The sequence below is a fragment of the Ornithorhynchus anatinus genome, chromosome 3 (genome assembly GCF_004115215.2).
Source record: "Ornithorhynchus anatinus isolate Pmale09 chromosome 3, mOrnAna1.pri.v4, whole genome shotgun sequence".
NCBI lineage: Eukaryota > Metazoa > Chordata > Mammalia > Monotremata > Ornithorhynchidae > Ornithorhynchus > Ornithorhynchus anatinus.
Genome location: NC_041730.1, coordinates 77,272,744 through 77,295,173, shown reverse-complemented (window position 1 = coordinate 77,295,173; position 22,430 = coordinate 77,272,744). Strand labels below are relative to the sequence as shown.

Below are 22,430 nucleotides of genomic sequence, written 5' to 3'. Positions count from 1 at the left end.
TACTTATTTCTATTATTTAATTTCTACCTTAAATCTTACTTTTCCCCCTGAAATCATCCTCTAAATTTTCCTTTTCATGCTATTCAGTCTGGAAACTTTTTTGTTTAATTTGGTAACCCATTTTTTATAATTATTCCTAGGTGTTATTGAAATTTTGTTTTCTTGCTAGTTCCTTGTGATTTCTAAGGTCAGATTTCACAGTAGCATCCACTTGGCCGCTGGATGTACAATTTTCTTTAGATTAAATCTCAATGTGGTCAGGGAATGGGTCTGTCGATTCTATTGTACTGTATTCTCCCAAGAGCTTAATCCAGTGCCCTGCATACAGTGACTGCTCAATAATACCATAGATTGATTGATTGATTGATTGGTTGACTGATCCCGTGTAACCCTTCATGCTCCATGAAAGCTGATACCCAATTGTCACACAACTCAGAAACACCTGAATTCCACCCACAAGTAGACACACTGTGACACACTGTATAGAATTCCAAGTATTCTATCATAATGACATGAAAAAAATGATCTGCATAAATCTGACTTCATCAAATGGAAATATAATTGCTCATATGTCCTAAACAAGTAGAGTTCCTAGAAACAAAAGTGTGACACCAATGTTTTGAGAGGCGCCACAGTCCTTCTGCAGAACTGGGAATTCAAAGGAAAGATAGAAGTAGAATGAATATATAAGAAAGGATATTCCCAGCTTAAATTTAGCTCTTGTTTGGAGCAGACTGAGGGAACTTTATGCATTTTTATTCTAAAAGGTCGATGGGGATTGAGAAGGTGGGGATGCAAGTGGGGAAAAGTATACGGTTGCTGCTCTGGTCACTAACCCTCATCCTTGTTCATCCTCTCTGCTTAGCTGGGCAACAGGAGCATGGAAAACCAGCAGTGATAGCTGGAGAAAGGAAGGGGATTTGAAAGGAAGGGGGATTTTTGACCCAAATTACAAAAAAGGCTCTCTTTTGCTTGTGCAATGTTGTCAGTTACCTAAGGGGAATAATCTGTCCAGAAAAAGAATCTTGGCAGGACAGGAAATTACAGTCTTCTAATCTAAAGCTGTATCAATCAACCAATCAATCACTTGTCTGTTGTGTGACCTTGGGCAAGTCACTCAACTTCTCTGGGCCTCAGTTTCTTCATCTGTAAAATGGGGATTGAGACTGTGAGCTCTGTGTGGGACAAGGACTGTGTCCAACTTGACTAACTTATATCTACCCAATCACTTAATACAGTGCCTGGCATGTAGGAAGTGCTTAACAACTACCATAAAAACAGAGCACTGTACTCTTGAAAGAGAATGATACAATAGAGTTGGTAGATATGATCCCTGCCCTCAAGGAATTTATAGCTTAGTGGGGGAGACAAGCACTAAAATACATTTCAGAGGGGAGAAATGTCAGAGTGTAAGGATATGTGCACAAGTGCTGTGGGGCTGGGGGAGGGGTGTTTATGAAGTGCTGAAGGTACAGATTCAAGTGCACTGGCAATCCAGAAAGTAGGGCTTCATTCATTTGATAGTATTTACTGAGCACTTACTATGTGCAGGACAATTCGGTAACAGACAGAGACGATCCCTGCCCAATGACGGGCTCCCAGTCTAAACGGGGGAGACAGACGGCAAAGCAAAACAGAACAAAACAAAACAACATCATCGAGATAAATAGAATCAAGGGGATGGATACCTCATTACCAAAATAAATAGGGTAATAAATAATCCATACAAATGAGCACAGTGCTGAGGGGAGGGGAAGGGGAAGGAGCAGAGGGTGGGGGGAAGGAAGGGGGAGCAGAAGGAAAGAGGGGGCTTAGTCTGGGAAGGCCTCTTGGAGGAGGTGAGCTCTAAGTAGGTTTTTGAAGAGGGGAAGAGAATTAGTTTGGTGGAAGTGAGGAGGGAGGGCATTCCAGGACAGGGGGAGGGCGTGGCCCAGGGGTCGACGGCGGGATAGGCGAGAACGGGGGACAGTGAGGAGGTGGGCAGTGGAGGAGCGGAGCCTGTGGGCTTAAGATAGGGAAAATCTTTTTTCAGTCAGAAAAGGCTCCTTGGAGGAGATATTTTAGTTGGGCTTTGAAGGTGGTGAAATTGCTGGTCTGCCAGATAAGGGGTGGGAGTTACAGGCCAGAAGGAGGAGATGGTCAAGGGGTCAGTGGTGAGACAGAAGAGATGGAGGTACAGTGAGTAGTTTGGTGTTAGAGGAGCAAAATGTGTGGGCTGGCTGCAGTAGATCAGTGAGGAAAGGTAAGAGGGAGAGAGCTGATTGAATGTCTTAAAACCAATAGTAAGGAGTTTCTCTTTGGTGTGGAGAGGGTCAGGAAATCAATTAGAGATTTCTGAGGAGTGGGGGAAATATGGACTGAATGTTTTTAGAAAAAAAATGATCCAGGCTGCAGAGTGAAGTATGGACTGGAGGAGGGAGAGACTGGATGCAGGGAGGTCAATGAGAAGGCTGACATAGTAATCCGGGTGGGATATGATAAGTACTTGGATTAGTAGGATAAGCAGTTTGGATAGAGAGGAAAGAACAGATTTCAGCATTGTTATGAAGTTAGAACTGACTGACTTTCATGACAGATTGAACATGTGGATATAATAGTAATAATATTATTAACAATAATAGGAAAACACTGTACTAAGCGCTGGGGTAGATACACGATCATCAGGACCCCCATGGGACTCACAATTTAAGTAAGAGGGAAAACAGACATTGAATCCCCATTCTGCATAGGAGGGAACTGAGGTACAGAGAAGTGATTTGACCAAGATGAGTCAAAGATAATGTTAAGGTTATGGGCTTGTGATTCAGGGAGGATGGTGGTTTTGTCTACGATGATGGAAAAGTCAGTGAGCTCAGTTTTGTACATGAGGTGTTAGTGGGACATCCAAGTAGAGATGGCTGAGGCCTGGAGGAAATGAGAGACTGCAGAGAAGGAGAAAGATTAGACCTGGAGATGTAGGTTTGTAAATCATTCATTAGAGATGGTAATTAAAGCCATAGAAGCGAATGTGTTCTCTAGGATAGTGGGTGTAGCTGGAGAATAAAATTGTTGTGACAAATGTGGTATTTGCTAACTTCTTTCTATGTGCCAGGACCTGGACTAAGCGCTGGGGTGGATATAAGCAAACTGTAAAATACAGTCCCTATCACACATGGGACTCACAGTCTTAATCCCCATTTTATAGATGAGGTAACTGAGACACAGAGAAGTGAAGTGACTTGCCCAAGTTCATATAGCAGACAAGTGGTGAGCTGGGCATAGAACCAAGGTCCTTCTGACTCCCAGTCCCATGCTTTATCCACTAGCCCATGCTATTAGAACTGAGCCTTGAATGAACTCTACTTTGTAGAAAATTACTCTTGCTGTAGATTAATTTTCCTCAGAAACACTAAGTTTTTTTCCCAGATTAGTACTTACTATATTTTGCAAATATGAGTCTCCTCATGTACTTGTAAAATATTTGGAGAAACAATGTGCCTTTAGCGGATGTAGCACTGACCTAAGAATCAGAAGGTTTGAAGCCCACCTCTGCCACTTGTCTGCTATGTGATTTGGGGTGCCTCAGTTTCCTCACTTGTAAAATGGGGATTAAATCCTACTCCCTCCTACTGAGACTGTGTGCCCCATGTGGGACAGAGACTGTGTCTGATCTGATTATCATGCATTTACCCCAGGACTTAGTGCAGTTCTTGGCACAGAGTATGCACTTAACAATTAGATTTTGAATTAAGCCAATGAGAATTGAATGCCAAGGCTCTCCTTATGGAAATAGCCTGAGAATCCCAGTAGAGAACCCACCATATAAACAAACAAGTAATAATATTATCATCACTTAATCCATCATAAAAGTATGGATCTAGCTCTTTTTCTAGAGGCATCTTTTTCTATTATGGGGCAATTTTGAGAGAAATGATCTTTCCATTATGAGTAAGCAATGTGTTCGGGTAGTAGGGAATCGAGAAATGTTTTCCCTACATTACAGGACCTGGGGCGGATGGCGAGACAGGTGAGATCAAGACACAGTGAGAAGGTTAGGACCAAAGGAACGGAGTATTCAGTCTGTGATGTAGAAGGAGAGGAAGGAGGTGAGGTAAGAAGGGGCAAGGTGATGGAGAGCTTTAAAGCCAATAGTGAGGAGTTTTTGTGTGATAAGGAGGTTGATAGGCAACCACTGGAGATTTTTGAGGAGGGAGGTGACATACCCTGAACATTTCTGTAGAAAGATAATCCGGGCAGCAGAGTGAAGTATGGACTGAAGTGAAGAGAGGCAGGAGGTTGGGAGGTCAGAAAGAAGGCTGATGCAGTAATCCAGTTGGGACAGGATGAGAATTATGTTGTAAAATGCCAAAGTCAATAGCCACTTGGTTATTTCAATTTTACATTCACCTTGTTTCTTTTACGATTTAAAATAAAATACAAAGAATTATTTTACCTACCTTTAGGTGCCACCTGTATAAACTGCTTCTGAAGAGTGTTGAGCTGAGATATGGTTAGCTTTCCATCTACTTCTTTCTCTACAGGTGGAGGACGGGGAGGGGGACTAGGATCTGGGATGACTTTCACATCTTTACTAATGAAGAAGCCGGCTTCATTTAAAATAAATTCAGGTTGAATATTTATAGAGGTTTCAATATGATGGTGAGCAACTTCAGTTAATTTTTTGATACTGCAAAACGGAAACAGACATTTAGCTTCACTAAAATACCACGCTGAAATAATGCTGTGCACATACCCATGTGCAGCATAAAAATAAATTAAAAATTAAATCATTAGGAAATACAAATTTTCAATTCTCTGCAAGTTTACATAGTCTTTAGTACTGAGTGCCTGAAACGATATCAGTGACACATCTTCATATTGTTTATTTAATGGCTTAGATCTTCATTCATTGATTCATTCAATTGTATTTATTAAACCCTTACTGTGTGCAGAGCACTGTACTAAGCACTTGGGAGAGTACAGTATAACCATAAATAGACACATTCCCTGCCCACAGTGTGCTTACAGCCTGGAGGGGAAACAGACATTAGTATAAATAAATAATTTGCTGGTATGTATGTAAGTGCTGTGGGGCTGGGAGGGGAGATGAACAAAGGGAGCAAGTCAGGGAGATGCAGAAGGGAGAGGGAGAAGAGGAAAGGGGGGCTTAGTCAGGGAAAGCCTCTAGGAGGAGATCGTGATAATAGTAATAATAATGGTATTTGTTAAGCACTTATGTGACAGAGACTGTACTAGGCACTGGGGTAGCTACAAGAAAGGTTGGACACATTCCATGTCCCACAAGGGGCTCACAAACTTAATCCCCATTTTACAGATGAGGTATCTGAGGCACAGAGAAGTTAGGTGACTTGTGCAAGGCCACCCAGCAGACAAATTGCAGAACTGGGATTAGAACACTTGACCTTAGGAATCTTAGACCAGTGCTGTATCCACTACACCATGCTACTGAAGAAGATGTGCCTTCAGTAAGGCTTTGAAGTGGGGGAGAGTAATTGCCTGTCAAATCTGAGGAGGGAGGGAGTTCAGGGCCAGAAGGAGGACATGGGTGAGAGGTCGGTGGTGAGATAGATGAAATAAAGGCACAGTGAGAAGGTTAGCATTAGAGGCGTGAAGAGTGTGGGCTGGTTTGTAGTGGCAGAGTAGTGAGATGAGGTAGGAGGAGGCAAAGTGATGGAGGACTTTAAAGCCAATGGTGAGAAGTTTTTGTTTGATGCAGAAACAAAACATCAACCACTGGATTGGGTGGGCAACCACTGGAGTGTCTTGTGGAGTGGGGAAATATGTCCTGAACATTTTTGTAGAAAAATCATCTGGACAGCAGAGTGAAATATTGACTGGGGTGGGAAGACAAAGGAGCCTGGGAGGTAAGCAGGGAGACAGACTTGTTAGCTAAACATGTCAGATTCCTAATACCACTGAATTAGGAAGAAATTAACAGAGAAAATTGCACATTTTTTTCCAGAAGTAACTTCCTTTACTACTTGTGTGAAAAAAGTGCCAAAATCGAGTGCATAGTATTTATTGACTTAGACTGTGAGCCATGTGGGATAGGGACTGAGTCCAACTGATTCTCTCGTATCTTCCCCAGCACGTCATACAGTACTTGGCACTTACTAAGTGCTTAGCAAATACCATCTTTATTATTGAGCATCTACTGTGGGCATACCATGACACTGAAGGGTGGGAGAGTATAAAAGAATAAGTAAATATGGTCCTAACCCTTCAGGAGCTTACGCTCTCATAGGGGAGCTAGACACTGAAGTGAATTACAGGTAGGAGGAATAAATAAGGGTATAAAGATGTATTTCTAAATTCTGTGAGCAGGAAAGGAAGAACATAGTAGCCAAGTAGTTAGGTGGTGCTAATGTGGTGAAGTGGTAGATGTAAGGGAGGACATAGGGTAGGATGATGAGATGTTAGTCAGGGAAAGTCTCCGGGAGGAAGTGTGATTTCAGAAGTGGTAAGGAGATGGAGAAAGCAGTGGTCAGCTTGATGTGAAGAGCATGGTGGGGTGGGGGTAGGAGGGAGAATGTTCCAGGAATGAGGGAGTGTGTGAGTAAGAGATTGGTGGAAAGAGAGAAAAGAATGAGGCACAGTAAGTAGGTTGGTTTGGTAGGAACAAAGATTATAAACTGGGGTGCGGTGGGAGAAGAAACTGGATAAATAGGAGGAGAGAGCTGATTAAGTGCTTTCAGTCTGCTTGAATCAGAGAGAAATGGTCAACCACTGGGGCTTTGAGGGGTGCGGAGACATGGACAAAGTGGTGTTATTTTAAAAAAATGATCTGGGCAGCCAAGTGAAATATAGACTAGAGGCAGGAAAGTCAGAGAGAAGGCTGATGCAGACTCGCTTCATGCCCTTGATTCTATTTATTGCTATTGTACTTGTCTGTCCATCTCCCCTGATTTGACTGTAAGCCCATCAAAGGGCAGGGACTGTCTGTATCTGTTACCGATTTGTACATTCCAAGCGCTTAGTACAGTGCTCTGCACATAGTAAGCGCTCAATAAATATTATTGAATGAATGAATGAATGAATGAATGAATGAATGAATGAATAGACCTTGGGCCTTGGAGTCAGAAGGAACTGGGCTCTAATCCCATTCTACCACTTGTCTGCTGTAGATCTTTGGCAAGTCACTTCACTTCTCTGTGCCTCAGGTTCCTCATCTCTAAATGGGGATTAAGATTATGAGCCCTATGTGGAACAGGAACTATGTCTGATCCAATTGCTTTGATTCTACCCCCGTGCTCAGTATGGTGCCTGGCACATAGTAAGTGCTTAACAATTATTATAATTATTATTATTATTGTTATTATAATGTAAAAATCAAGATGGGATATTGCAAGGGCCTGGGTCAGTATGATAGCCATTTGGATGGAGAGGAAGGGACAGATTCTGGAAACGGTGTGGAGGAAGAAGAATTGACAGGATTTGGTGACAGACTGAATATGGGGGTGAAAGAGTGGGGGAGGGGAGGTCAAGGATAATGTCAAGAATCCTGTTTTCAGAGTTGGAGAGGATGGTGGTGTTTTCAACTGTGAAGGGAAAGTTAGGTGGAGGAGAGGATTTAGGATGGAACATGAGAAGTTCTGTTTTGGATATTGAGCTTGAGGTGCCAATAGGTTTATACTGGATGCAGGAGGAAAGGTGAAACTGTAGAGCAGGAGAGAGGTCAGGGTTAATGAGATAGAAATAGACTGTCAGGTTGTCATGGGTAGAGAATGTGTCTATTTACTCTATTATAGTATAGTCTCCCGAGCTTTTAGTGTAGTACTTTCCACACAATGAGCACTCAATAAATATGATTAATTGATTGAGTCATCTGCAGAAATGGTAGTTGAAGTGTTCCATGATGGTTTGACAGAATTTGCTCTACTGTATGTTAAGTGTAATCCAAAAGTGATTAAATGATCCCACTAAGTGACACTTGTTAGAATCGCCCAACTGGGTCTCTGCAAACTTTAAATTATAAAATTGCCGGATTTTCTGAGAAAGGGGAAGAGGGAGGTGGGACTTTGATCTGGAAGTCACATGATGCAATCCAGACACACTTCAGGTTCCAGGCAGAGGAAGGTCTCTTGACTCTGCCTTTCAGAGCAGTCCTGCAGCCCAACCAGGACAAAATGGAGTCTGGTGTTCATGAAACAGGCTACAACTCTGGAGAAAGAGTTTAACTCTGGAGATAAGATGGAGGCGGAGAAAGTGAGGAGAAGGGAATTTACAAATACTTAAATTAAGCTCTTCTCCCATTTTCAACTACTTTGACTCTGTCTTTCATCTCTCTTTTTGAAGCAAGAGTCAGTCAATTGTCAAATGGTGCTGAATACTGCCCTGAGTGATGGAGAAGATGGATGCAAATTTTAACATCCAACTAAAACAGAATAAATTGAAGCAGTCATTTTTTTTTAATCAGATTGAGATGGTTCAGTCAGTGATAGGACAAAAACGGAAGGATGACTGCCAGAAAACCCAAGGTTAGCTAGTGTTTCCAGGAGAGTCCACAGGTTCATAGGCAGTTGAGAGGTTTAGCCCCTAAATCTAAAACTTGTATATTGATTCAGGAATGTAACTGCTACTGATGATTACAGGACTGATGTGACAAATATGATTAACGGATTGATGTGACAAATATACTTTTTGTACTGAAATTTTAAAATTTCACAGTTATTTACTAAAGGAAATTTTTTTCCTTCTCAGAGAAAGTAATTATTCAAGTATTATGCAACTTCAATACTATGCACCTAGATTGTATCTAATTCTCACCTGTGTATCCTTCCTCTGTGTTTAATGCAATGCTCTACACACAGTAAGCACTTTCTAAATAGCATTACTATTAATACAAGTACTACATAATAATAATAAAAATAATAATGATGGCATTTAAGTGCTTACTATGTGCACTGTTTTAAGCACTGGAGTAGATACAAGGTAACCAGGTTGTCCCACGTAGGGCTCACAGTCTTCATCCCCATTTTACAGTTGAGGTAACTGAGGCACAGAGAAGTTAAGTGACTTGCCCACAGTCACAGAGCTGACATGTGGCAGAGCCAGGATTAGAACCCATGACCTCTGACTCCCAAGCCTGAGCTTTTCCCACTGAGCCATGCTGCTTCTATATACATTAGAATAGGCTAGATTAGACTGTAAACCCGTCAATGGGCAGGGATTGTCTCTGTTGCCGAATTGTACATTCCAAGCTCTTACTACAGTGCTCTGCACATAGTAAGCGCTCAATTAATACTGTTGAATACATAGTGATAACTTATTAAATATCTGTTGATTGTCTGAGGCTGGAAGGTTTGGAGGGCTACGTATTGCTGGAGCTGCCCAGTAACTAAAGACAACTTAGATCTTCCACATGTAAACTGATGAATGGTTCTGAACAATTTTTTTCTTTTACCAAAAAAGATGAGCACCATCTAGAGGGAGGTCAGTTAATTGCTCAAATAATTCCAAAAGTTCCCAGTGTAATCGCTCTGCTATCTTTTTTTTTTCAGAGAAATAGGGAAAACAGGAAGGTTAATATGCCTCCAGTGTGGAAAACACAAACACATCTATTTTTTCTTCCACATCTGGCATGAATAATATCTGTAACTGCATTTTCAAGTGCTAAGGACACAAAGGTGTATTTGAAAAAAGAAATAGAGGGATTCATTTAATGTGGACAGGATTCCTGCGGCAGGGGGAAAATGGTGACAATGTTGATATTCTTTTTTTCAGAATGTAGTAGGAGTGCATAGTGCTGAGTCAATAAAGAGATGATAATGATGCTATCTCAGCATAATCAGACATTGCAGCTAGTGAGCTTAAATCCTTCTAACAGGAATTTTGCTATAGCAAGCAGGTTATGGGGAAATGACCACTTTTACTTTTCAGGACTGATCATCTAGTCTCAACTGAAGAGAATGCATTAAAAAAATGCATTTCCTAAAGTCTGCAGGGACAGTTTTCCTGAAGACCTATTGGTTGAAACATATAAGAAAAAGAAAAAGCAGAATATTGATTTTATAGAGAAAAATAGACACTCTAGAGGATGACTAGAAATTTAGATATAGGTGAAATTACAATTTGTTGGTTAGAAAGTTAAAAACAAATTCTGATGTCACATTTTCTCTGAAAAATATCAAATAGCTAATCTGAATATATTGCTTCACCTGACAACCACTCCCAGGCTTTGCTGAAGTCTCTGTTCCAAAGAATGAGGAACATGGGATTCTGGGAATTTGTTGTAAAGAACAGAAATATTAGAGCCTGGGAATTTGTTGTACAGAACAGAAATATTAGAGCCATGTATGATCAACGAAGTGGTTCAGTTTTAGCTGGAGTTTCCCTAAACTTTAATTTCCTTGGACTGTAGTGTAACACAGCCAAATGGCATTCCAAACAATGCGAACTTTTTCTAACCTTTGAAAACTTGAAAGAAATTTAACACATTACCTTAGATCTGAGCATTTCTACTGAAGCTTTGAGTAATAGGAGCAAATACACCAGTATTAGGTAACAGTGGATTTTGAAAAACAAATTGCCATCTGAAAAAATTGAATACATCTCTGAGACAACGCAGTTACCTGAAGATTGACCTCTTCAACTGAATTATTTAGAAGAAATATTCTATTCTTAGCATTACCTTTTACATCACTTTTCTTATGGATTTTTCCACTCGGGTGAATGGGGATTTTTAAAAGCTTGTTTTATATTACCTAGACATTTCAGCCAAATATTGGGCTCCAAGCCACTTCTCCATATCTCTGTAAATATCTTCTGATTTTGCTATCAGTTCCTCAAGACATGCTATTGTTTTTATCTTTATCAGCTCAAGGCGAAATTTTGTAGTTTCCTCTGTTTCAAAAATGAGTCAAGAAATGAATAACAACTATTAATAACAAGTATAGCAATCTTCATGAATAATAGAACAGCAATCTGAATCCTCTTACCAAGGATTCATAGATTATCCTTAGGAAGCACCAGAAAACAAAACTTTTATCGAGCAAAAAGTTGTAAGTCAAATATCTGGATGCAGGAAATCCACAATGAATGATGTCTATTTCCCATGGTATGTGTCTACTTAATAAAAACTTAGCAGTTCAGGTTTTATTCAATTGCTGTGAACTTCAATTTCTACTGTAAGATTTCAATATCAATTTAGAGTGCAGCTGGCATTGTGAATAGGATCACATTCGCTACAGAGCTCTAGAAGACTGTAAGCTCATTGCGGGCAGGGAATGTATGTTATATTGTACCCTCCCAAGTGCTTAGTACAATACTCTGCACTTAACAAATGCTCAATAAATACAACTGACGGACTGAGTGACCAGTGCACACAACAGTAAGAAATGGCTGCTACCAATTCATTCATTCAACCGTATTTATTGAGCTCTTACGTTACTAAGCACTTGGAAAACGAGGAATGTCCCCTGCTTGCAATTCCCTTTCCCAGTTTATCAGCACCCAGGCTGCCCCCTGAAACCACTGCCCCAAGTGAGGCTGCTAGAGTGGGGCAGAAAGTAGTGTGGACTAGTGGAGAGACTGGGTTCAAATGCTAGCTCCACTACTTGCCTGCTGGGTGATATGGTCAAGTCACGTACTTTCTGTGGACATTCGTTTCTTCATCTGGAAAATGGGGATTAGACTGCGAGCACTGTGTGGGGAAAGGGCCTGTGTCTGACATGATTAACTTGTATCTACTCCAGCGCTTTGTACAGTGGTGGGCACTTATAAGAGCTAAACAAATACCATAATTACTGAATGAATGGTGCTGAGGGAGCTACAGTCGGGCAAGGAATGAAGTTAGCAGTATAACTGGTGGCTGAGGTAGAGACAGTGTGTGTATATGTGTTCCCTTTCCCCTTCACCAGCAGGGTTAGGTACTCCTCCTTGGAGGGGGTGGGTGTGAACAAACCCCCTCAGCTTTTTGATTCACAGACTTTCTTATACAGACTTTCTTAACTGAGAGCTCCTTCAGTCAAGGCTAAAAGATGGAAAATGATGAACCTCTAGATTATTAACTCTCTGAAGACTTTCCCCTCCCACCTAAGATCCATGCTCCCTCTTTGCCATTACTCTCAAAATGAAAAAAAAATGGCACTCTGCCAGCAAGAGCAGTCTCCAAGGTGGAGAATGGAGAGTACATACTGTTTGCATAAGTACTATCACTTCTTAGCCACTAATAATAACAATAATGTTAGTACTTGTTAAGCGCTTACTATGTGCAGAGCACTGTGCTAAGCGCTGGGGTAGACACAGGGGAATCAGGTTATCCCACGTGGGGCTCACAGTCTTAAACCCCATTTTACAGATGAGGTAACTGAGGCACAGAGAAGTTTAAGTGACTTGCCCACAGTCACACAGCTGACAAGTGGCAGAGCCAGGATTTGAACCCATGACCTCTGACTCCAAAGCCGATGCTCTTTCCACTGAGCCACGTTGCTTCTCCAGCCACGCTGCTTCTCCACTACTATGCTGTGGGGGCAGTGCCTCTTTGCACTTATAATCTCCCCAACTATCAGATCTCAATTTTATGCAGATGACTTCTGGGTTATAATCAATCACATTTATTGAATGTATACTGTGTGCAGACCACACAGTTCTTTATACTTATTCCTTATTATACTTGGGAGAGTATAACAGAGTTGGTTGACATGTTCCCTGCCTACAGCGAATTTATAATCTAGAGGGGGAGACAGACATTAATATAAATGAATAAATGACAGTTATGTATATAAGTGCTGTTGGTTTTGAGGGACGGGTGAGTAAAGGGTGCATATCTAAGTGCAAAGGCGATGCAGAAGAGGAAATGAGTTCCTAGTTGAAGAAAGCCTTTTGGAGGAGATGTGCCTTCAATGAGGCTTTGAAGGTGGGAAGAGTGATCGAATGTCGGATGTGAAGAGGGAGGGTTTCCCAGGCCAGAAGCAGGACGTGGGTGAGAGGTTGGCGATGAGATAGATGAGATCGAGGCACAGTGAGTAGATTGGCATTAGAGGAGTGAAGTACGTGGGCTGGGTTGCAGTTAGGGAAGCAGTGAGGTAAGGTAGGAGGGGGCAAGGTGATTGCTTTAAAGCAAATGGTAAGGAGTTTCTGTTTGATGTGGACATGGATGGACAACCACTGGAGGTTCTTGAGGAGTGGGAAACATGGACTGAACATTTCTGCAGAAAAATGATCCAGTCAGCAGAGTGAAGGATGGACTGGAGTGGGAAGAGATAGAAGGCAGGGAGGTCAGCAAGGAGGCTGATCCAGTGACCAAGGATAGGATAAGAGCTTGATTACAGAGAGCTGGTTTCACCTTCTGAAGCTTCCGTGACTTCTACCTAACCCAGGACTCTCCACCTTCACCTTGACTCTGGTAGCCCACTGACCCTCTTACCACTAGCTTCCTCAAGCCCGATCACATGCCTCCTAGAGCCATCAGACGCTTCTCCTCTAGACTGTAAGCTCATTGTGGGCAGAGGACACGTCTACCAACTCTATTATATTGTTATACTCTACTCCCCCATGTGTTTAGTACAGTGCTCTCACACAGTAAGTGCTCAATAAGTATTATTAGTGATGGATTTTTGGTTACCTGTTATTAATAATAAAAATAATAATAAAGATGGTATTTGTTAAGCTCTTACTATTTACCAAGTTCTAAGTACTGGGCATTGTTCTAAGCACTGGGTTCTATTCTAAGCCTCCCTGCCCCCTCTCCACTGAGCTGTCCCCACAGTGCTGAGCCTACTTCCTCGCTGCCCCTGCCACCACAAACTTGCTTGTTTATCTGTGGGCTTCCGCCTTTGATAGGCACTCAGTGTTTTGACTAATAGAGGTGGAAAAATTAGGGGAAATTCTTCTGACAACACAAGCCTGTTTGGATACCGTGCGCCATGGTATTAGAAGACATGCCACAGTGCTGCACAAGTGGTCACTAGAAATAAAGTTTTCCTTATCATGGGGTTCTGCAAGAGAAGCAGCGTGGCCTAATGGATAGAACTGGGAGTCAGAAGGAGCCTGGTTCTAATCCCAACTCTGCCACTTGTCTGCTGTGTGATCTTGGGCAAGTCACTTCACTTCTCCATGACTCAGTTCCCTCATCTATAGAATGAGTATTCAGACTGTGAGGTCCATTGGGACAAGGACTGTGTCCAACCTGATTAGCTTGTTTCTACCCCAGTGCCTAGTACAGTGCTTGGCACATAGTAAGTGCTTAACAAATGCTCTAAAAAAAAAAAAGAGAGAGAACAGGGTACTTCTGGATAGGGAAGGGAGGTGTTTTCTGTGGGTGGGGATGGGGTGATTTGCCTTGCTGACTTCCAATTGCATTTTAACCCCTTCCACTGTGTATCATTTATTCATTCAATCATATCCAGCCTCCTTGTTTTTAGAGGAGGGAGAAAAGTTGTTATGAGTGTAAACAGCTCTCAACTAGGCCATCCCTGATTAACTCACCTTCGACTTGGAGGGCTGCAAGATGCTCCTGCTTTAACTTAAATTTGAAATCTCGCTTTTTCAATTGCTCTGCTACTTCCTCTGGAGTTAGAAGTATAGGGGAGACCTCAACCACAGGTACTGGTAAACCTGGAAAGAAAACAAGAAAACATCCTTCCTTCTTTACCCTGTAAATTCTGAGGACCAACTGTTAATGGCACGGTCTGCCAGCATCCAAGAGCCCTTCATAGTGACCTCTAGTAACCGTTTATCTTTGGACACACCAACATGGTAGTGGAGATTGGCCAAGATCCTCTTTCCTGACAGTTCCTTTCACACCATCAGGGAATTAGGAGATCATGGAATTGAAGTGTATGCATGACAAAGGAGACAGTTTTATATTCTAAATAATAAATGAATGAATAGTCTAAATAGACCCTCTAGGAGGCCAAGAGCTACTATGAGCCTTTCTTTCCAAATCCCGATAGGATAACACTACTTCTGCATTAACAGTTTTTGAATGATCTCGTGGTGAATTTGTGGTATGAAGCCGCAGATTAACAATGAATGATGTAATTGGGCTGTAATGTGGGTTTGTTCTCTTTTGAAATAGTCAGATAGCACCAAGGGAAGCAAAAAGCAAGGCAGTGTTTGTAGGAAACACAGATATAGGCCAGCATCTCAATCGTATTTATTGAGCACTCACTGTGTGTAAAGCACTGTGCTAAGCATTCACTTGTGGCAGGCATGGCACCTATAGATTTGCATTTCAGGTAAGAAAGTAAAACTAAAAGGTGAATGCAGTGTTTTTTCATTATGGAAATTATTTATCTAAGAGATTCAAACAAGAGCATCACCTTTACTGCTTCTACTTCCAAGTTACTCAGATGCCAGAAGCTTTGCTTCACTTAAAATAATCCCATTTAAAAGAATAATAAAATTTCAGAGGGTTCCTGAATCAATCAATCAGTGCTATATATTGAGTGCTTACTATGTGTAGAGCACTATATAAAGCACTCGGGAGAGTATATTACAACAGAATCAACAGACAAGTCCCCTGCCTTTAATGAGCTTTCGGGTGCCTCTCCCCACCTTTCTTCACACTACTTCCTGACTTTTCTAATACCGCATCTCGCTGTATCCAAACCGACTTGTGTTGTTAGAAGAATTTCCCATTATTTGTGCAGAGTAATATTGTTGCAAATTCCATCATAAAAAGTTTGTTCAAAAGAGTTTTGAAGGGAAGGGATTTGGAACAAGGAGGTTATTATTCTTTCAACTGGAGGAAGAAGGGGAATGTTCATTCATTCATTCAATAGTATTTATTGAGCGCTTACTATGTGCAGAGCACTGTACTAAGCGCTTGGGATGAACAAGTCGGCAACAGATAGAGACAGTCCCTGCCGTTTGACGGGCTTACAGTCTAATCGGGGGAGACGGACAGACAAGAACAATGGCAATAAACAGCGTCAAGGGGAAGAACATCTCGTAAAAACAATGGCAACTAAATAGAATCAAGACGATGTACAATTCATTAACAAAATAAATAGGGTAACGAAAATATATACAGTTGAGCGGACGAGTACAGTGCTGTGGGGAAGGGAAGGGAGAGGTGGAGGAGCAGAGGGAAAAGGGGAAAATGAGGCTTTAGCTGCGGAGAGGTAAAGGGGGGATGGCAGAGGGAGTAGAGGGGGAAGAGGAGCTCAGTCTGGGAATGCCTCTTGGAGGAGGTGATTTTTAAGTAGGGTTTTGAAGAGGGAAAGAGAATCGGTTTGGCGGAGGTGAGGAGGGAGGGCGTTCCAGGACCGCGGGAGGACGTGACCCAGGGGTCGACGGCGGGATAGGCGAGACCGAGGGATGGCGAGGAGGTGGGCGGCAGAGGAGCGGAGCGTGCGGGGTGGGCGGTAGAAAGAGAGAAGGGAGGAGAGGTAGGAAGGGGCAAGGTGATGGAGAGCCTTGAAGCCTAGAGTGAGGAGTTTTTGTTTGGAGCGGAGGTCGATAGGCAACCACTGGAGTTGTTTAAGAAGGGGAGTGACATGCCCAGATCGTTTCTGCAGGAAGATGAGCCGGGCGGCGGAGTGAAGAATAGACCGGAGCGGGGCGAGAGAGGAGGAAGGGAGGTCAGAGAGAAGGCTGACACGGTAGTCTAGCCGGGATATAACGAGAGCCCATAGCAGTAAGGTAGCCGTTTGGGTGGAGAGGAAAGGGCTGATCTTGGCGATATCGTAGAGGTGAAACCGGCAGGTCTTGGTAACGGATAGGATGTGTGGGGTGAACGAGAGGGACGAGTCAAGGATGACACCGAGATTGCGGGCCTGAGAGACGATGGTGCCCCCGCCCCCCAGAGCTTTTTAAACTGGACTCTCAGTCTCACTCCTCCCTGGTCTCTGACAAGACATGGGAGTTTTCAATCAGGAATGAGAAGACTCCCATGGGTAGCTCTGTGCTAGTGAGGAAGGAGGGCTTGTTACCTGAGATGGAAAAATGAGGGAGATGTGCAAATATCCTTTAACAACCCCAGGGAGAAGGTCCAAGAACAATGAGTCAATCAATCAATTGTATTTCTTGAGCACTTATGGTGTGCAGAGCAGTGTACTAAGCACTTGGAAGAATACAGTATAGCAGAGTTGATAGACACATTCCCTGCCCACACTGAGTTTACAGGCTAGGACCAGATTAAGGTTTCTGAAGCTTCTTTTAATTTTTCTTACATAAGCCATTTTTTTGTGTATGAAGTGAAATGTGTTATGTAAATATCTAGCATATGCATAGCACTGAGGTGTATTACACTATACCTCCTTCATTTTTGTGCTCGAGACACAGAATGCTGCTGATGGAAATCTAAATATCAGGGCAACTTTGTCCACTTCGAGTTTATTCTTGCTTGTCTTAATTCTGCCCTCTCCTCTGCCCAGCAAAACTTTCTTTTCCCTTATTGACACCCATGCCCATCACCCTTGCCAGTTATTCCAGACATTTAACTCCCTCCTCAGGACCCCTGCCCCCCTGCCCCCCTACATCCCCCATTCCTTACCCTAATGAGCTGGCCATCTACTTTATTAAGACAATTGACACCATCAGGTGTGAACTCCCTAAAATAGCACCTGCCCCTCCTCAGTCCCTCCCCCTTCTGGCCCCCTTTTCAATTTCCCCATCCTTCCCAGCAGTAACTCCAGAGGAGGTCTCCTTCCTCCTCTCAAATGCCACCCCCTTCACATGCGCATCAGACTCCATTCATTCACACCTTATAAAAATCTCACCCCCTCCGTCTCTCCTTCCCTCCTTAATAGCCATTTTCAAATGTTCACCCTCCAGTGGCTTCTTTCCCACTGCCTTCAAACATGCCCATGTCTCTTCCATCCTAAAAAAACCCCTCCCTTGTCCCGCTGGCTCCCTCCAGTTATCATCCCATCTCCCTCCTACCATTCCTTTCCAAATTCCTTGAGCGAGTCATCTACACCCTCTGTCAAATTTCTCTCCTCCACTTCTCTCCTGGACCCTCTCCAATCTGGCTTCTATCCACTCCACAGAAACCTCCCTCGCAAAGGTCACTAATGATCTCCTTCTTGCCAAATCCAACGGTTTCTACTCCATCCTAATCCTTCTCGACCTCTCAGCTGCCTTCAACATTGTGGACCATCCACTCCTCCTGGGAACGCATCCAACCTTGGCTTCACTGATTCTGTCCTCTCCTGGTTCTCTTATCTTTCTGGCCATTCATTCTCAGTGTCCTCCGGGGACTCCTCCTCTGCCTCCCACTCCATAACTGTGGGGGTCCCTTAAGATTTAGTTCTGGTTCCTCTCTCTATTCTCCATCTACACCCACTCCCTTGGAGAACTCATTCACTCTCATGGCTTCAACTACCATCTCTGTGCACATGATACCCAAATCTACATCTCCTCCCCTGATCTCTCTCCAGGCTTGCATCTCCTCCTGCCTTCAAAACATCTCTACTTGGGTGTCCTCCTGTCACCTCAAACTTAACATGTCCAAAACAGAACAACCTTATCTTCCCATCCAAACCCTGTCCTCTCCCTGACTTTTCCTTCACTGTAGACGGCACCACCATCCTTCCCATCCCACAAGCCCGTAACGTTGGCATTATCCTTGACTCCTCTCCCTAATTCAACTCACATATTCAATCCATCACCAATTCCTGTCGGCCACACCTTCACAACATCGCTAAAATCTGCTCTTTCTTCTCCATCCAAACTGCCACCATGTTAATACAGTCACTGATCCTATCCCACTTAGATTATTGCATCAGCCTCTTTGCCGACCTCCCAACCTCCTGTCTCTCTCTACTCCAGTCCTTACTTCATACCACTGTCTGGATCATCTTTCTACAAAAGCATTCAGAACATGTCACCCCCACCTCCTTAAAAATCTCCAGGGGTCACCTATTCACCTCTGTATCAAAAGAAAACTCCTCACCATTGGCTTTATAGCACTCCATCACCTTGCCCCCTCCTACCTCATCTCGCTTCTCTCCTTCTACGACCCAGCCCACATATTTTACTCCTCTGATGTTAACCTTCTCATTGACTGTCGATCTTGATCTCACCTGTCTTGGTGCTGACGTCTGGCCCATGTCCTTCCTCTGTCCTGGAACGCCCTCACTCCTCAATCCAACAATTACTCTCTCCACCTTCAAAGCCTTATTGAAAACACATCTTTTCCAAGAGGCCTTCCCAAACTAAGCCCTACTTTTCCTCATCCTCCACTCCCTTCTGGGTTGTCCTAACTTTCTCCCTTTCCTCTTCCCTTTCCCCTTGCCCACTGCCCCCAGCCCCTTAGCACTTATGTGTATCTTTAATTTTATTTGTATTGATGTCTGTCTCCCCCAATGCCACCCCTAACTGTGAGCTCATTGTGGGCAGGGATTGTCACTGTTTATTGTTGTATTGTTCTTTCCCAAGAGCTTAGTACAGTGCTCTGTACACAGTAAGCACTTAATAATTAGAGAAGCAGCGTGGCACAGTGGAAAGACCACGGGCTTTGGAGTCAGGGCTCATGAGTTCGAATCCCAGCTCTGCCACTTGTCGGCTGTGTGACTGTGGGCAAGTCACTTAACTTCTCTGTGCCTCAGTTCCCTCATCTGTAAAATGGGGATTAAGACTGTGAGCCCCACGTGGGACAACCTGATTCCCCTATGTCTACCCCAGCGCTTAGAACAGTGCTCGGCACATAGTAAGCGCTTAACAAATACCAACATTATTATTATTATTATTATTATTAAATATGAATGAATGAATAATAGGTTGCTCTTTCAAACAAAGTTTTTCTTATGGACTCTGCAGTAATGGTAATATTACAATTACAATATATCACATAGTGAAAGGTATTGTAAATTCAAAATATTAAATTACATAATGAGTGGTATTCATTGAGAACTCAGTGTGCAGAACACGGTAATATTCATTCAACTGTATTTATTGAGAGCTTACTGAATGCAGAGCACTGTACTAAGCACTTGGAATATATAATTCGGCAACAGATAGAGGCAATCCCTGCCCAACAATGGGCTAACAGTCTGAACAGCTCTTGGGAGAGAGTACAAGAGATTTGGTAGACACCACCTCTACCCTCAAGAAGCTTACAATTGTGTGAGCCCTGGCCCTTCTTTCTTTATAAGTTAAGCAATGCCATAATAATAATAATTATGGTATTTGTTAAGCACTTACTATGTGTCAGGCACTGTACTATGTGTCAGGCTCTCACGGCTTTGACTACCATCTCTACGCAGATGACACGCAGATCTACATCTCCGCCCCTGTCCTCTCCCTCTCCCTTCAGGCTCGCATCTCCTCCTGCCTCCAGGACGTCTCCACCTGGAGGTCGGCCCGCCACCAAAACTCAACGTGAGCAAGACTGAGCTCCTCATCTTCCCTCCCAAACCCAGTCCTCTCCCAGACGTCTCTATCACCGTTGATGGCACGACCATCCTTCCCGTCTCTCAGGCCCGCAATCTCGGTGTCATCCTTGACTCGTCTCTCTTGTTCACCCCACACATCCTATCCGTTACCAAGACCTGCCGGTTTCACCTCTACAATATCGCCAAGATCCGCCCTTTCCTCTCCACCCAAACGGCTACCTTACTGTTACAGGCTCTCGTTATATCCCGGCTACTGTGTCAGCCTTCTCTCTGACCTCCCTTCCTCCTCTCTCGCCCCGCTCCGGTCTATTCTTCACTCCGCTGCCCGGCTCATCTTCCTGCAGAAACGATCTGGGCATGTCACTCCCCTTCTTAAACAACTCCAGTGGTTGCCTATCAACCTCCGCTCCAAACAAAAACTCCTCACTCTAGGCTTCAAGGCTCTCCATCACCTTGCCCCTTCCTACCTCTCCTCCCTTCTCTCTTTCTACCGCCCACCCCGCACGCTCCGCTCCTCTGCCGCCCACCTCCTCGCCATCCCTCGGTCTCGCCTATCCCGCCGTCGACCCCTGGGTCACGTCCTCCCGCGGTCCTGGAACGCCCTCCCTCCTCACCTCCGCCAAACTGATTCTCTTTCCCTCTTCAAAACCCTACTTAAAACTCACCTCCTCCAAGAGGCGTTCCCAGACTAAGCTCCTCTTCTCCCTCTACTCCCTCTGCCATCCCCCCTTTACCTCTCCACAGCTAAACCCTCTTTTTCCCCTTTTCCCTCTGCTCCTCCACCTCTCCCTTCCCATCCCCACAGCACTGTACTCATCCGCTCAACTGTATATATTTTCGTTACCCTATTTATTTTGTTAATGAATTGTACATCGCCTTGATTCTATTTAGTTGCCATTGTTTTTACGAGATGTTCTTCCCCTTGACTCTATTTATTGCCATTGTTCTTGTCTGTCCGTCTCCCCCGATTAGACTGTAAGCCCGTCAAACGGCAGGGACTGTCTCTATCTGTTGCCGACTTGTTCATCCCAAGCGCTTAGTACAGTGCTCTGCACATAGTAAGCGCTCAATAAATACTATTGAATGAATGAATGAATGAATGTACTAAGTGCTGAGGAATATACAAGTTTCTGTCCCATGTAGGGCTCATGGTCTCAGTCTCCATTTTATAGATGAAATACTTGAGGCACAGAGAAGTGACATGTCTTGCCTAAGGTCACACAGCAGACGAATGGCAGATCTGGGATTAGAACCCATTATGTTTTGACTCCCAAGCCTGTGCTCGATCCACTACACCATGCTGTTTCTCAGAATGCTGTAGACATTTGGGTTCTGAAGCCCTGCATCTGCTCCAGAGAGAAGCCCACAAATGGGGACGTGGCCTGATTATATAAACGTTAGAGTTTGACTTGGGTTGTCCTAATTAAAGCAACAGGAAATATTCTTAAATCTGCCATGTGCCCAAAGGGCTGAGGCTATTAACTATAATGGTAGCCGCAAGGTGTAATAGATAGAGCATGGGTCCGGGAGTCCGAAGGTCATGGGTTCTAATCTTTGCTCTGTCACTTGTCTGTTGTGTGACCTATGGTAAGTCACTGCACTTCTCTGTGCGTTAGTTACCTCATCTGTAAAATGGGGATTCAGTCTTTGAGCCTCATATGGGGCAGGGACTGTGTCCAATCTGATTTTCTTGTACCCACCCCAGCGCTTAGTAAAGCGCCTGGCACATAGTAAGTGCTTAACAGATACTGAGCTTGTCTGAGTCTGAGCTTTGTGGGTACAAACCTGCAAGGTGGCCTTTGACTATTTTTAAGATAGATTTACTGATAAATGTTAAATACTCATCAAAAGCAGCATGGGCTAGTGGAAAGAGCATGGGAGTCAGAGGAATTGGATTCAAATTCCACGTCTGCTAACCTCTTGCTGTGAGACCTCAGGCAAATCACTTAATTTCTCTGCGTCTCAACTTCTTCCACTGTAAAATGGGGATTCGATATCTGTTTTCCCTCCTACCTAGACTGTGAGCCCCATGTGGAACAGTGTATCCAACTGGATTAGTTTGTATCTACCCAAGTGCTTAGAACAGTGATTGACATATAGAAAGCACTTAACACATATCATAATAAACATAACAATGTAAAGAATCTT

At 43.5% G+C, this 22,430-nt stretch overlaps 1 protein-coding gene across 3 annotated transcripts in view; it reads right to left on the bottom strand.

The window, feature by feature from the left end:
* SPEF2 (sperm flagellar 2) overlaps positions 1–22,430 on the bottom strand; it is a 171,695-nt gene that overhangs the window by 31,312 nt on the left and 117,953 nt on the right. For all 3 annotated transcript variants that reach the window (XM_029060866.2, XM_029060865.2, XM_029060869.2), the window contains 3 exons: positions 14,428–14,556; positions 10,704–10,842; positions 4,437–4,666 (listed from right to left, as the gene is read on the bottom strand). In XM_029060866.2, coding sequence (XP_028916699.1) covers positions 4,437–4,666; positions 10,704–10,842; positions 14,428–14,556 — 498 coding nt within the window. The remainder of the gene's footprint in view (positions 1–4,436; positions 4,667–10,703; positions 10,843–14,427; positions 14,557–22,430) is intronic.